At 39.7% G+C, this 16868-nt stretch overlaps 1 protein-coding gene across 1 annotated transcript in view; it reads left to right on the top strand.

The window, feature by feature from the left end:
• Positions 1-7781: 7781 nt before the first annotated feature.
• LOC308234407 (nuclear nucleic acid-binding protein C1D-like) overlaps positions 7782-16868 on the top strand; it is a gene marked incomplete at both ends in the record, with an annotated part of 131600 nt that continues 122513 nt past the window's right edge. Inside the window, one exon of the mRNA XM_080642050.1 lies at positions 7782-8028. Coding sequence (XP_080498176.1) covers positions 7782-8028 — 247 coding nt within the window. The remainder of the gene's footprint in view (positions 8029-16868) is intronic.

The following is a 16868-nucleotide window of genomic DNA, read 5'->3' as shown; positions in this document are numbered from 1 at the left end:
GTGGAGGAAAGGTGGTGTTTTAAATGGTTTTCTTCCCAGATTTGCCTCTAAGGGGACATTTGACCATGTTTGGAGACCTCTTTGGTTATTATAACTTGGGGGTTATGGGGCATAGCACTTTACATATCCCCCAGTAGAGAACACTGGGTAGGGGCCAGCAATATTGCCAAACATTCTAAAATGCACAGGATATCCCTTTCCCCCAACTCCCCCCAAATTTTTTCAGTCCCAAATATCAATAGTGGTGAGGTTGAGAGACCTTACTTTACATGAAGATTACTCTATATTCATGAAGAACATGGTTAGATGAGTGGAGAGGGAGCCTTATAGGGTTTTGCTCCTTTCTTTCTAACTGCAAATGCTGGCTGGCCTTTTAATTTAACTCTTAATCTATTATAGTGAGCATAAGGTTTATGTGCATAGACCCACCTCTGCAGGCAGCAGTGATTATAGACCCACCTCTGCAGGCAGCAGTGATTATAGATTCAAACAAGCAGACAGAAAAATCCATTAAAGTTGTGTATGTGGGAAATGTGAAAACAACCTTTCTCTCTTTTTAAAAAATATACTTTTATTGATTTCAGAGAAGAAGGGAGAGGGAGAGAGAGAGATAGAAACATCAATGATGAGAGAGAATCATTGATCAGCTGCCTCCTGCACACCCTCTACTGGGGATTGAGCCTGCAACTTGGACGTGTGCCCTGACAGGGAATCGAACTGTGACCTCCTGGTTCATAGGTTGATCAATGCTCAACCAATGAGCTACACTGGCCAGGCAAAACAATCTTGCTCTTGATTTATTTTTTCAAAATGTGTATGTGGTGGAGGATATGCTAGGAAGAATACACGTGAATAAATATGATATAAATGTTCATCTAGGCATTTTATGGGGTTGGGGAGATTACATATTTTCTGGGTTACTATGACAATTGTGACAGATAGGTTTAAAGGATTAAAGATCAAATTAATAAAGTGAACAAGGAAGTCTATAAATATCTGGTCTTATTGTAATTGAGATGGTTAACCATAAAGCAATGAAAGAAAACCCATAGAAAACAATTGGTTCACAAGTAACAAAAATAGTTAAAATTTACATTAGTATTGGCAGGGAAATTTAGATGATAAATACTTGTAGTACCAGTTCTAATAACTAATTAACTGTGGCCCAAATACCTAGATGCCATTGCATGTAAGATGTGAATATTAGTGGGCCGATTTCTCTGGGTCATTTGACCATAGCAGAAGAAGGGCAATTGGCATCTAAAATTTATTTCCTTCCCAGATTACAAAACAGAAGAACTAGCCAGGTTGTAACCTAACTAAACTGGTCAGTAAAAACCAATCACAGTTTTATAGCATCTACACTAATGCTGGGAAAGATAAACTACAATTCAGCAGAAAATTTACCAACATGCCAGAAGAAAAAAAAGTTGCATGAGACTTACTGGTAACAGCTAACCTTAATAAAATTGCACATAGCAGTTGAGATCCCTACGCCATTGGGCCAGATATTACTGGGGGCCCTTGGGAAGCTTCTGTACAAGGCTAACGTGGAGAGAAGATGCATGGGACCCCATACTTCTCTGGCTCTTGGCTTGTTTTGCCCCCTAACAGCATTACCCAGAAAGTGGAAAACTCGAGATCAGTTAATTCAATCCAAGTCCAAGTTCTTGGACATCATATATATGCTATTACTAATCTTTCCTCAATCTGTTGTCTCCATATTTCTCTGGGGCATCTTCTTCCTTGATTCTTGGCTGCACCCCAGATCTCCCTCTCTATATTTTCCATTGTGTCTCTGGTACTTCAGCCTCATCTCACAGCACTCCTCCTTTCTGCCACTAACCATGACTTACTTCTCATCTGGTGACACAAATAGTCTTGTGTCCTAGATGAGTCTATGCTTCTCTCTGTCCATGGCATCTCTCACTCTCCATGGCTTCTTTGATACCATTTCTCTTCATTCCCCAAACATTCTCCCTGATTTGAAGACCACACGGTGGAGCTTGCTTATCTTCCTGTCTATGCCCTATTGCTGGTGATATGCTCTCTTCCCCTTCTAATCCCCCTTGTGACATGCAGACTTTTATCCTCTCCAACTTCTATTAATAACCGTGTGAAGTCTTCCATCATGTAGGCAGTTGGCACCCTCTTTCCAATTCCTTGATCTCCTCAACACCAGTGGCCTTCATCTCTACTCCATGTTAACAATTCTTATCCACAGCAACACCTTGCCATCATGCAGACTGTTCCATGCCTGAAATTTCAAGTTTGATGATTCTTCTTTATGATGGCAACTTCCATCCTCCCTGCTTTCTCTTTCACTCCAACACTACCTATTTGTCAAGCTTCTCAGTTTGTCAGTTTTCTTTTGACTTCTTTTCTTTCTGCACCAGCCTGAAATTGCTGCTGTTCATCGTAACTATTCTCTTACCAATACCTTTATATCTCTCTCCGCTTATGCTTTTGACACATTTTTTACACATGTCTAGCTGCACAGCCATTCTGTTGACTACTGTTCGGGAAAGTCACAAATGATACATATTTGTGTCAGTCCAAGATCATGACTTCTCGTATCCTTTGGGCTCAAGATCCCCTACCACTTCTCTTTCTTTTCTTGTCAGTGCTTTCCCTTCCTTCAACAGCTCTGTCCCCTCTCCAATGCCTGTAATAATACCTCTCAGTAGATGGATGACCCTATATAGCTACTTTAAATCATGTATGGAACATAATGGTGTTTAATGTAAATAATTAGCCTTGGTTTATACTTAGTGAGAAGTTTGAGATTAATCAGGAACTCTTTAATTTCTTGTCTCCTCCTTGTCTGGAAATTTATTTTCCTCTGATTCCATTCTCTAGACCCAAAGGAGGTGTTATCCTCCCTGTTCTGTTCCTCCTGTCTCATATGGAATCTTAGCTGCTTTGTCAACACTCTGCATTTTCTGGGGAGTCTTTAGTTTCTTTCTCTCTGCTCATTCCCTTACACTAACCTGTGATCAAGTTCTCCCATTCTAGGCAAAACCAGAACAAAACCTACTTTTTGTTCTATGATGGTTTTGAGTTTTTAGACAACATCTCTTTTTCCTATCAGAGTTCATTCTATTTACACCTCACAGTCACATTTACTAAAGCCACTACAACCTGGCCTTGGACATTGATACCTTGCAGAGCAAGGTCTCTGTTGACTTCCATATCACAGACACTCTGGGGAATGTTCTGTTCATGTCCCATGTCAACTTCTCTGCAGCAATTGACATTTGGGGCCCACTCCTGTTTTCAAGGCTCCCACATCCCCTTTTTCACCTCAGTGGCATGAAGTGTTGTGTTGACCTGAATGTACCAGGTGACTGCACCCATCTCTGCCTTGCACTTGCCCTGTCTTCTCTTGGGGATGCCTTTTTCTCAGTTCCCATCTGCCTGGCAAAGTCTCATTCATTGTTCAAATTCCGGTTTAGACATCACCTCCTCTGAGCTGCTGTGGCAGACTTAATTTCTCTGCATTGACCTCTTATTATTAAGACTGCCTCAGCTGAAGACCTCTTCTATAAGTTGAGTTCCAAAATAATCTTTTAGTCACAAAGTCTTCTATTTTATATTAGAAATAGAAAAACAGGGGAAAACTTAAATCTTCTTCATTGCTATCAAACCTTATTATGCATACCTTTCTATTTGCATATGATGGCAGTGTTAACATAGTATTACTAACTAGTCATTCCTTTCTCTATCTTCTCTATTTTATTAATGCATTTAATTAGCATTGACTCTGGCTAATTAGCATTGACTTCTAACACTAAAGTTGACCCAAAAGAATTATTTATGATGTTTGTTTCAAAACTCAAACTAACTTCTCTTTTTAAAACCTGAGTTGTAGGGAGGCCCTTTGTCTTTTCCTTAACAAATAGAATTATTTAAAAAAGACATGTACACATGCATATAAGCATAACCAATGGATACAAGACATTGGGGGGAGGCAGGTAAAGGCATGTAACTGGGGGTAGGGGAGGCTGGCGGGGAGGTCAATGGGGAAAAAAAAGACATATGTACTACTATTTGTAATACTTCAAACAATAAAAAAAATAAAAAAGACATGGTTTTCCTTATAGCAAGATACATGCCTGTGTTTTGTAGGAGAAGCATAGTGTGTAGGTTTAGGTTAAAATATAAACCTAATTATATTAGGCAAACAACAACAACAATATTGTCATATTGTTATTGTGAAGGCCAAAAATTAACTCAAATATGAATTATTCAACACAACTGAGTGACATTCATCAAGCACTTTATATTAGGTTTTAGTTTTTACCTTTTCAGGGAAAAGTATTAAATAGGAAAATGGGCGCTGATGATACGGAAGTCCTGTCTATAATTGGGCTGGAAAGATCTCTCTAGCTGTGCTCTGGGCTGACTCCTGTCTCTTCTGTTGCTTACGTACTAATGGCACTGGTGTCACTGATACTTCTAGGCCCTATTGCCATGCAGATTGATAGCAAAAACAGTTCTGGCCAATATGGCTTTTAGATGTCGCCTGTCTAGACACAGTCATGATTACTGGAAACATGTCTCTTTTCTTTATTTCATGGATACTTTACCCTTTTGCACTTAAACCTCAGTCTCTAAGGGGACAGACATATCTTTTTAGCTTTGATATTTCACAGGGATTATGGGTTTTGTTTTATGTTATTATTAGTGGCCTGGTGCATGGATTCGTGCACTTTGAAAGGAAAACAATTAGAAGAAATATTTTAATATTGCTATTTGCCATTTCTCTGTAATGGATGCTGGTTGCCGTCTGCAGGGCGATCAGCTGGGCAATTCCCCCACTCACACCTGCTATGGCCTGGCGCCACCCGCTCACCTGCTCCCCATCTCACTGTGGTTCCGCTCTTGGTCAGGGCCCATCAGGGCCGGCAGTGCCTCCACTGCCACTTGCTGCCAGCATCTGGTTGCTGATGCCCACCATGTTCCGCACTGCCCCTGGTGGTCAGCACACGTCATACTGAGCAGTCAAACTCCCAGTCAAGGGGACAATTTGCATATTAGGCTTTTATTATATAGGATAGCTACATTTGTTTGGCTCTACTCTCTTCTCTCTAGTTCCTCCTGACTTAGTGGAATCGATTTGAAAGATACCCTGAGTATTTTGCATATTGTCATGTGTAATAAGTGTAATACTTTTGAAATGACTCCATTCTTTGCTTCTTGGGTCAGATTTCTTTCTCCCTGTATCCCACCACTGTTATAGTTGGGCAGAGTGTGTAATTTAAATGCTGCCTTTGAAGGAGGACAGCAAGACTGAGGGGAGTTCAGTGCCAACAGAGAGAGTGAGGAGATAGCCCATTGCTCCTGGCCCCAGAGGGATCATGGGGAGAATGAGTATATCAGAAGTAAAGTGGGGGAGTCAGCATGTTCTTGAGGGGGTCTTGCAGTGAAGGACACCCATATGGGTGGTGGGAGGATGCCACGTGGAACTTAGCTGTCTCCTCTGCAATTAGGTTTTCCTATATACCCAAGGCCATTTTGAAGAAGAGTGGAAGGAAATCTGAATCCTGAATCTTTAAACCAAATGAGATTACTGAGGTACCTAAAGTAACTGTTTCAAGTATACTGGTCCTTCTGAGTTCACTCGATTGGACTAAATTTAACCACTATTAACTCTGCTGCCCTCGATGCTGTGGTCCTGTGGGAAAGATAAGTTCAAGCATGAAAACAAGAAAATTACATTATTTCTTTGCACATAGGAGTACATTTTAAGTACATTTGGGACCCTGTTATATATAGTAGCCCTGTGCATGGATTCATGCACATTGAAAGGAAAATAATTAGGAGAAATATTTTAATATTGCTATTTGCCCTTTCTCTGTAATGGATGCTGGTTGCCATCTATGGGGTGATCAGTAGGGCGATTGGGTCCCGCTCCCACCCGCCTTGGCCTGGCGCCTCCCTCTCACCTGCTCCACCATCCACTGTGGTCCCGCTCTCCTCGGGGCCCATTGAGGCCAACAGCACCTCCACTGCCTCCCACTGCCAGTGCCGGGTCGCCAACACCGCCATGTTCCGCGCAGCTCCCTAGTGGTCAGCGCACATCATAGCAAGAGGTTGAACTCCCAGTCAAGGGGACAATTTGCATATTAGGCTTTTATTATATAGGATGAGAAAGCATACCTTTCCCTTTCCAAAACATTGAGTTAATGGTCATGAATGTAGGTGCAGGCACAGGGCAGGAAGGCCTTATCCCAAGGTAAAACTGGTTAACACACCCTGAAAGTGGAAAATAGCTCTCTGCACATTAGGATTGGGGAAAGTACTTGGTGGGGGCAAGGCCCTTGAATGTGGGGATTGACCCTTGCTAGGGAAAGGTGTGAGAGCTTCTTTGGCCATTTGCTTGTCAGATTATATGGACATTGTGGTGGACTCACCTACCTCCATTCCATACCAGCTGATTATTAGTGCTAATTACAGCGTTTTTTAGTCTCATTGCCAGTAATCAGTTGAGGAATGGATAAGCTTACACTTCTTTGAGCCAATGAAAGGCAAGGAAAGTCTTTCTTCGGCCTTCTCAAAAAGAAACTCTGCTCTTAAGAGACAGAAGTGACAGTTAGCCTAATGATCTGAATGGCGAAGTAGAGAAATGATGGAACCAGGTTTCAGATGGCAGGATTGAACCACTGGATCAATGGCCCTGAAGCCTGCTGCACCTCTGGACTGCTTCTAGGATGAGCTAATGTATTTCTTTGTAGTTTAAGTCTCTTTTAGATGAGATTCAGTTACTTGCAGTGCCAAGCACTTGACTGAGATAGACCATTAGTATTTTTCTCTGTGACAAAGAGTGGAATTTCTCAGAGAGACAAACCAGTTTTACCACTGCTTTGATGCCAAGTACATATTCCACAGGACATTTTCTAAAAATCTATTTGTAATGCTTCCAAGTAGATGGGACATTTGTTAACTTGGTAGTTTGGACATTTGATTTTATTCCTGATTCTTGAAGTAACTAAGTGGTAAACATTCGTTTCTTTAGGCTTCTTTTCCCTCAGTTGTGGGATGAAGGTGTTAGACGTGAATCTCAATGATTCTTAGAGCTTAATGTAGATTTTTTAAAATATAGGGGAAGAGTGCTTAAAATACAGATTCTTGGGGCCCTCTTTAGAGATTCTAATTAGTTGTAATCAAGTGTAATATTAGAGGTAATTCTATTTTTTTGTGTGTGTAGAAGCAAATTTTATTTTGAAATTTCAAATTCACAAGAACAAAATGTCTAGGAATACAAGCAATAAGCTGGTATTATAATTAGCTTTGTTTCTTGGTCCGAATAGTTTTCTAATTTCTTATTTATAATTTCTGAAGACAGCCAGGGCAGGCACTGGATTGATATTTACCTACCCAGGATTCCCCTCCCCTCTCTTGTTAGCATAACTCCATAAGTATATTCAGGGCAGCGATATGCACAATTAAACATGTTTTTCTCCCCAGACCACCCTATATGGGTTGGAGGACGTGCAGAATGTGTCCTTGTTTACCAGTTTCAAAGAGAGGTAAGCAAAGAGATAAGGCTAGGCTTCTGGGAAGCTATTTCTTCTGACTCACACATCATTCTACTGTACGAAACCAATGAAGCATCTCATCATGTAGAGTACATAACTGAAGGCAGGACAGAAAAACTCTCTCAGCATCACTGTACCAACCTGCATTGGAAAGAAAGCCACCTAAAACAAAGCCAACCTGAATGGCTTTTTCCTTTACTGCAGCATCTGGTTCTACTATTTAAGAGCGCCTTCTGCTAAATGAGTAGGCTAAAACTGAAGCGACTCTCACACCATGATCCAGCAAAGCCTGGAAACAGTGATGAAGCAAATGTCTTTTATCCAGAGCTCTCAATACTTCAGCAAAAACTTCCAATTCACAAAATTCACTGCCCAGTTGACATAAGCATCCCTGCTGGTAAAGTTTATAGTAAACATCGAACTGGATGTTCTCAGGGTCAAGGAGCAGATGTCCCGGTGGAGTGGATGGGCAGCGGCAGCCATGCAGGTACCGGGCAGAAGGGGATGGCTGCCCTGGCTCCTCGGGGGCAGCAGCAGCAGGTGGAGGGCCTGGGGAAAGCGGGACAGGGAGCTGTGGACTGTGGGCCCAGGCCTCACATCCTGGGTTTGAGAGAAACCTGGGTTCTGTCCTAGCACAGATCTCTGCAGGGGCAGACTAATTCTATTTTTAAAAATATATATTTTTATTGATTGCAGAGAGGAAGGGAAAGATATGGAGAGGTAGAAACAATAATGATGAGAGAGAAACATTTATTGGCTCTCTCCTACACACCCCACACTGGGGATTGAGCCTGCAACCCGGGCATGTGCCCTGACCGGAATTGAACAGTGACCTCCTGGTTCATAGGTCAATGTTCAACTACTGAGCCATGCTGGCCAGGCTAGAGATAATTCTAATGCAAAGTGATTCAAGGGCTACATCAAGGAAATCTGAACTAGAGACACAATAAGATTCTTTCAAGTTAGCTTGGAGTCCAATTCATCTTACCCATCAACAATTCTGGCCTGTACCATGTCTGTACTTGATTCTTTCAGTTGTGAAGAAACCATGGGGTCTAACAGTGAAGCTTTATTGGGATAGATGACCAAATGTAGGGGGTTATAGAATCACCAAGCAGGAAGGAACCACAAGAGGTCAATGCAGTTCACCACCCTGCTTCTGAGCTGGACTCCATCAAAAATGCCCAGATAAATGGTTGTGTGCTTTTGTTCACAGGGATCTCAATAAAGTGGTGCCATATGTACTCTAGGTTGTTGCTTCATGTAACCTCCTTCTAAACGGACAGGTCAGGGAGTCATATAGTGTGACTAGTCATATAGTTTCATTTGAGGATTTTCATATTAGCCTGGTATGGGTGCCTGATTGTCAAATAATTGGGAAATAAAACAAAACATTTGAAACTAATATTATCCTGAGTACCATTTAATCATTGGAGTGTCAAAAAGGAATTCTTCATCTCATTAGGATTAATGCTTGAACTGGCAATATAAGAAGGCTGGTTAAGTTGAAGTTCACCATAGTGAGAATGCTAAAAGTGGAAGTTCTTCCTTATGGTTGGTTTAATTTCCTCCTACTGCGATTTAAGCTGGTTTTCTATTATACTCCTTGTAGAGTGGAAATAAATTCTGGTTACCATTCTCTCCATAATAATCCTTCATTCATTTGAAGAGCTATTAACTTTCCCTTCATACTTCCCTTAACCTTTCCTCACATGTTTCGTTTTCCAAACATTAATAATTTTCATTATGTGTCCCTGGATTTGCTTCAAATTTTCTACATCTTTAAGCAGTGGTGTTGTAAATAATACCAGAATAAAAGCTCTGGCCCTTATAAGATCTGGTTTCCATGTATTTGCATAGAGAGTGCAGTGTAGTGGCATGGAGTATAGACTTGTCAGGCTGCCAAGGTTCAAATCCCAGGTCTGACACTTTGGCCTGTTATTTAAGCCCTGAACTGAGTTTCCTTATCTGTGAAATGGGCATAATAGTGCCTAACTCATAGGTTATTCAAAGTACTAAATGAGTCTATATACATAAAGAACTCACAACGATACCTGGCATGTAGCTACTATCACAGAGACATAAGCTATGGAAAGAGAGAATGTAGAAAGAGTATTAGCCTTCTTAAATACAGCTAGCTTTATGCATAGAGAGGCCAAGTTATTTGTAAATGGCGTAAGGATCACAATCTATGGGACAAAAACGTTCACCGTTGGGAGTGAAACACTATAATGTTGCATTAAAGTTTTTCACTGCTGGCTTTTCCTACTGGCTCTCAGGGACAGGTTGCAAGGTACTTGGGTTTGGGGTTCTTACTTTTTAGCTATGTGATTCCCTCAAATGTCTTGGGATATAGTGGATACATCCATAAAATAGGAATAATAACAACAACACATCTTCCTGAACTACACAAAGTTTTCAGTTACTTTTGGGGATCTAGTATGTGGGTTTCTAATACCAAAGTTTGCTTAATGGGTGGTTGGGAAAATAAAGCCACAAATAATGACAAGTTACAATCTACTGAAAAAGTGAGGGAGAAAAGATGGAAATAAATGAGCTCCCGAGCCTCCCCTCTAATACCAAAATCCAGTAGCAGAACTTGAATCCAGCTTGGTTTTAAAAGCCTGTTTTTCTATCTTATTTGGAGATAATATGGTAATATGATTTATCATGTAGGCACTGGCATTGACTTGAATTTAGATTCTGACTACAGGATACTAGTCAGGTTACTTTTTCTCCTAGGCTTCAAATTGGGGCTTATCTGTAAAATGGGGATATTTATGCATACCTTACAGGGTTATTTTAGGAATAAAAATAGGAGAATACATGTAAAACACTCAGCAGAGGAACCGCACATTGTAAGTGCTCAACAAATGGTTCGTGGTATGTTAGTTCTCTATTTGGGGTACCAGAATTCAAAATAAGGAACACTTCCTGGACTTTCTGAACACATATCATTCCAAATACTGTGCCTGGAGTTTACCTGTGGGAGCCTCAGGTTTTGGGAAGTGAAGGTTCAAGTGATGACATGGGAACAAGGAGTGGGTTGGCAGTATCTCCTTTCCAAATCTGAACACATTTGCTCCAGTTCAGTGTTGGTGGGGGATCAAGGGCAGGGCCAGCGGAGATCTGAGGTGGGGGAGGCAGAATGGGAAGCCACATGTGATAATGCAAACCACATTTCCTGGCTCAACCACTTAGTTCTTTCCCTTGGGAAATTTTTACTGGTATTTTGCCTTACTGTGAGTCTTTGCACTTCCTGTCATGAACTGGTTAAGAAGATAATTATAACATGGTTATGGGAAATGGTAATGAAATATACCTTACTATACACTGAGGGAACAAGTCTTCTGACATTTGGGAGAGACAGGAAAAGCAAACCCCCTTTCTTAAAGCAACATTTATTACTTTTTAAATTATAAAGTAATCTCATTTTATTTTTGACATTTTTGATAAACACAGATATATAAGAATTATTAAAATGACAAATGTTCTCACCATTTGGTGGTAATTAGAGTTTGTATTTTGTCAAGTTTTTCTTTTCCTTTTTTCAATCACAAGTAATTATATATATACTTATGCATATATTTTAAGTACAGCATATGATATTTAAATGATTCATATAATATTTAAACAAAATCTGAATTAATATGTACATATATAAAAATATACTTACATACATATACATATACATATGTAATTTTATATCCTGCTTGTAGTAGTAATGTATGGTAAAGATTTCTTCACATAATTACATTTTTAAAGTGCATAATATTTTGTAATTAATTTAATATAATTATTTGTAGCTGTTTGGCATTTAGGCTATTACAACATTTTTTGTTATAAATAAAACCACTATAATCATTCTTCCACAAAAATTTCTACGCACATCGGTGGTTGTCTTTGGGATAAATTTCTCCCTAAATATGTTAAGATTCCCTACTAGGAAGATGGTGGCATATTACAGTTTGCTAGTAATGTATGAAAGTTTTTATGTTACTTCATCATCACAAATTAACATAATTATTTTTGAATCTTTGTTAGTTTGCTGTGTAGTCTCTCATTGTTTTTGTAATATGTGTGCATGTGCTAGGGTGTGAAAAATAGGTGAATTTGAAAGGATTGTTACTTATTTGTATATATATATTTCTTTAATTTATTAATTTCTATTAATATACTTTGGCCATCAATGGAATATTTTATTTATTTTATTATGAGTCTATACACATTTGTATATGTATGTGTATGGTTATATATTTGTTAAGGTTATAATGCCTATCATAAATGTTACATTTTCTCTAGTTTTTTCATTGGTATTTGTATTTTGTTTATGAAATCATTTGATATGACTTTCTCAAATTTAGTGTATTTAGCTCTAACTTTATCAATACTTTTCTTGGTGTTTTTAATACTTAGAAATTCTTAAGATCAATGCACTGCTTTTTAAAAAAAATCAATTTTTATGGCTTATTTTTATTTGTAAAATAAAACTGTTTAATCCATCTTGAATTTATTTTGGTAAAGAGTGCAAATTAACAATCTTTGTTAACCAAATTAACAAAGGTTTTTGTTTGTTTTTTGTCTTTTTGGTAAGAAACAAAAATTTCCTTAAACCAAGCAAAGACTGCAGAAACAATCCAATCTGTCTGAGCCACTGCAGGCCATATGAGGTGAGACGGAAGGGGCAGTCACTGGCCCCTGGTTCTGGGGGAGTCTTCAGCCATGGGCCAATGTTGCCATAGCAGAGCTGGCCTGTTTCTATATTAAGAGAGAGGCATTTAGACACGGAGGCTCTCAAGGTTCCTAGTAGAGTCATAGAAGCAACAATCTTCTGTTGATTGAATCTTAACTTAATTTAATTTAATTTCCATGGCAATCACAGATGGTGACATCCAGCAGCTAGAGGCTAAAAAGGGGCACTCTACAAACTGAATGAAAGCATATTGAATTAGAATCAGAAGCACAAGCAAATGGAAGCAAAAGTGTGACTAGCAACAGTGAGTTGCAGCATGGATTCTCAGTACAGCACAGGGTGGGGCTGGTCTCCATCAAGTGCTTTGTGCAAGTTTAAACACCAACAGGGATGTTGCCACCTAAGGAAGACTCTTCTCAGGGTTAGAATCCACAAAGGAAGGTTCAAAAATGTTAAACAAAAATGATGAAGGAAAGCATTACAGTGGACTTCAATGAGGAGAATCCATACAGTTAAAATTGCATTTGATTGGAAACAACAGAAATAATTTTTTAGCTAAGAGTAGAATTTTATCTCAGTCGAAAGCAGGGGAAGACAAACACCTTGGCTTTGTTGATTATGCTTCCACTTTGCCATATAACATAGTGATTGCAAAAAAAATATGACCTTTTTATTTTATTTTTTTTGATGTTTGACATTTTATGTTGCCTGAAATTACAAGGCTCTCCGTTTCTGATGAAAAGATAGGGCATGAGATATGTCTCATGCGGGGAGAAGAGCTATGCAGGAGAGTCAGGCAGGAGGGGGCTCTGAATCGTTTTAGAACCTCTGCCTCCAGATGTGTTATTTATTCACCCAGTTAACAGCCATTTCCTGTAATCAGTAAAAGCTGATCAATCGCCCCTGATGAAGATGGAGCCAAGAGGTTTCTGGCCAGGGAAATGTCTGTGTTGCTTCTGGTCTACCCACATGATGGAGTGGAGGGGAAATAGCTACAACCCTCTGTGCTGGAAAAACAACAACACTGAGCTCTCGCCCCAGCTGCTTGGTCCTCTTTATTGCAGGTGTCGAAGCTCAGGCCTGGGCTATTTTCACATGCAACCCTGATATGATGATGCTCTCTTTCTGTCAGTCGTGGCTGTATTTTGGATGTTTCAAGTAATATTTGCTGGGATATAAACTCACCATTGTTCATTTTTTCCCAATCTTGGTGAATAAATGGTATGCTTTCACAAAAATTTGTTAAAATGCAACCCAGATAAGCAAGTAGATCTAAAGGTGGCTTTCAAATACATCCCCCTGTTTTTTAATAGAAAACCGGCACTTTGAAATGCTCAAATTGTACTATTTTCTATACCCTTGTAACAGGTCAGGTGCCAAAGCTTGATGAACGAGATAGAATCACACAATGGGATCAAAGGGCCAGCCAGCCCAGTTCATTTCCAGAGGAAAAGCTTCCCAGTACACAAAGGAGAAAAAAGGACTCGGCTTGAAACCAATTCTTCCCTGAAGTACAAACATAAGAGAAAGGACATCACCAGGAGCAGTTATCCCTCTGGTTATAGTAGTCTGGTAAGCCAGGCCTGTTCACGTAGAAGTAAATTATTTGATGAACCAGGAAATACATGCAGTTCATTTGGATGAAAAGGAAACCCTCATTCAAACTAGATCTTAAAAATTATCTGGATAATTCAGGTGAAAGCAGCCTTTTCTCTCTTCTGAATTATTTAGGTAATTGATTATGTCCATCTGTTCCTCTTCAGAGAACTCAAGGACCAAATGCTTTTTTGGCATCTCCTTTTCTATTCTTCCCTTTTATGTGACAGTACTCCTGTCTGAATCAGGAGGATCTGTGAATAATCACCCACCAGCTGTCACTGGTTCTGTTTTCACCTGTCCTATTTGCAAATCTGAGCAATCCCAACCTGCCTGGGTGGCATTCCCCAACTGGCCCAGAGTACCTAAACGGTTCTTCAGCTAAAAGATTATCGGCCACTTTAAAAGGTGTGATTAGTCTGCCTTTTGGATATGTGCAATCTAATTGGTGTGCAGATAGAATTTTATTTGTGGAGAGAGCTTATTACAGGGCTGCTTGTCTTCACACATGGAAATTCAGGAACCTAAATTCTGGCCAGAATAGTTATTTGTTTTTAAGTGGTAACTCCAGTTTCACCACAGCTGTTTTTTGCCCGCTGGCTTTGGTCCTATTCTAGTGATGGTGGAGCACTTCAAACTCAAGAGAGCAAATGGAAAAGGGTCGGGATCTGGTTCCTGGAAATGGCCTGTGCCCTGACAGGGCACCCCCATAAGCTGAGTGCTAAGACCCTAGTGCGAATACGGGAGCCCACTCGTGGAATGAGTAATCCCCAGCTGAAATACATATATGGATGCAATGTTAAAAAGAAAGTGGGGCAACAAAAGGGAACATCTGTAATACTTTCCACAATAACGATTAATTTTAAAAAGTGTTCATTTTGATGTAATTTAATTTTGTAGCAAAACTATAAGTAAGCTGTGTAATTGATATGTAAACAGAAGATCTCTAAACTTGAAACCCCAAACCCTTGGGTTATCCCCTCTGATAATTATTAGATAAACCACGTAGGTTTTCTGAGCTAGGAGTTCTGCATTTGAGCCTCTCTGGGTTGACATGAGGTTTGAATAGGAACCTGAAAACATTTAGTGAACTGTAAATAAGCTGCATCATTACATGACAAAGGGGTGCCTGGTTTAGAATAATAACAACATGCATTGAGCACCTACTATGGATCAGGCATTGTTATAACTATTTTATATCTGGTTACTCATTTAATTGTCATCACAACCCCTGTGAGACGGGTACTATCATTATTAGTTCCACTTTTCAGATATAGACACTAAAGCACAGAGAGGTCAAATAACTTGTCTTAGTTAACCTGGCAGAGAAGATCCTGGCTCTAGAGTCTGAGATCTTAACTCTCCTACTTACATGCTTCTCTAGGAGCAGTGGGTTTTTGTAAGTGGGTCTGGATCTTTGAGAAGTACCAGTCTAAGTCCTTACTTTGGCTAAATTGGCTGACTGGCTGGTCTTACCAAAAAAGACCTACTCATTCAGGGAAGTGTAAGGCCTCAATTATGTGGGACCATTGGGCATGGTACTTGTGGGTAATATGAGTGTAGCCACCTGAATCCCCTCCTCCTCCCGCCAGTCTCTCACTCACTCTCCTGGCCCTTCCAGGAAGCTGTTGTGAAATTATGGCAGGATTTGTGAGAGATGGAGGAACAGTTGAGGAACCCTATGGGGCCATTTTACAGTTCCTCCTTGAATTTGTCCTTTTCCCCCTCATTTTCAGGATTCAGCCACGATTATTGTCCCCTAGGGGAGCAAGAATCTGCATCTTCCTGTACTCCACCTGGGGTACCTACCACCTTCCTTTTGTCTTCAGGACTTCAGGGGGGATTCTTCCTGATCAAATCCATGCTTGCCTGTTAGGGGCTGATCAACTCAAATCCAGGAGGTCCAGTGATTGACTCCCTGGATAATTTTTCTTGGGGGAAAAGACAAATCATCAGGAGTTTTGAACATATGTCTCTTCAACCCATGCTACCTTGCTACGTGCTGTGTATGAAGTTTCACATGATAAATCATAAGATCTTGGCAAGATTCTGCTTGTTTGTCAATGAATTTTGATTTGGCTTTAGAGCCGTGGGAAGTGCAAATATAATTAGGTTTGAAAATTATTCAAGAAACATTTTAATGCTCCCAGGAGATTGCTCTGCTAACCTATATGGATTTCTTCTCCCTATCAGAATTTAAGCACTTCAGGGTAGTTTTTGATTAGGAAAAAAGATGTAAGGTCTTTTAGATTCAGACCATTTGGAAATGGACATAAATTATTGGATAGTTGCTCATATTTGCTTAATGCTTTGGAGAGATATAAAAGGATATCTGAGATTTTAAATTTCATGTAATATGACATCTGAAAACTTATCTTGATTTTCTTTATCAAATATTTCTTTATAAAAATGATAATAATAATAGCTAGTATTTATGAGCCACCTTCTTTATATTATAAACTTTATATAATATCTGCTAGTCCTCCCAGTCATCTTTGCAAGCTAGAGGTGATAATATTTTACTTTATGCATGATAAAGTTTATTGTACCCTCAGAGAAGTTAAGTAACATGCCCAGAGTCACAGACTTGGTAAGCAATGGAACTGGAATTAAAATCTTAGACATTATAACTGCAACCCCACAGTATCTCAGACCTGCTGGCTCCTCAGAAGGAAGGGGAAGGTATAGAACTTCAGTCTCACCCCTTCTCTGACATCACTAGTTAGTGACTGATGTCACAGCCTCAGCCGGTGGTTGACCAAGTACAGCTAGAATCAGCCAGGAATGTACAAGGGCCTCAAGACAAAATTCCAGAATAGGCTCTTTTCACTGGACTAGCGGAATAATAGAGCATAATGGTTAAGATTTGGTTCCAATCCTAGCTTTATTAATCTGGGCAACTTTCTTACCCTCTCTGAATTTTAATTCTTGAATTATAAATGGAGCACAATAATTATATATAGTTTGTGTGGATTAAACAAGAGATTGTAGGTAAAGCATTTAGCATACTGTCTGGCATGTGGAAGGTTCAATATTAT

This window comes from Plecotus auritus, assembly GCF_963455305.1.
Source record: "Plecotus auritus genome assembly, chromosome: 1".
Lineage (NCBI taxonomy): Eukaryota > Metazoa > Chordata > Mammalia > Chiroptera > Vespertilionidae > Plecotus > Plecotus auritus.
Note: the sequence above shows the minus strand (reverse complement) of the source record. Positions and strands in the feature narration are given on the sequence as shown.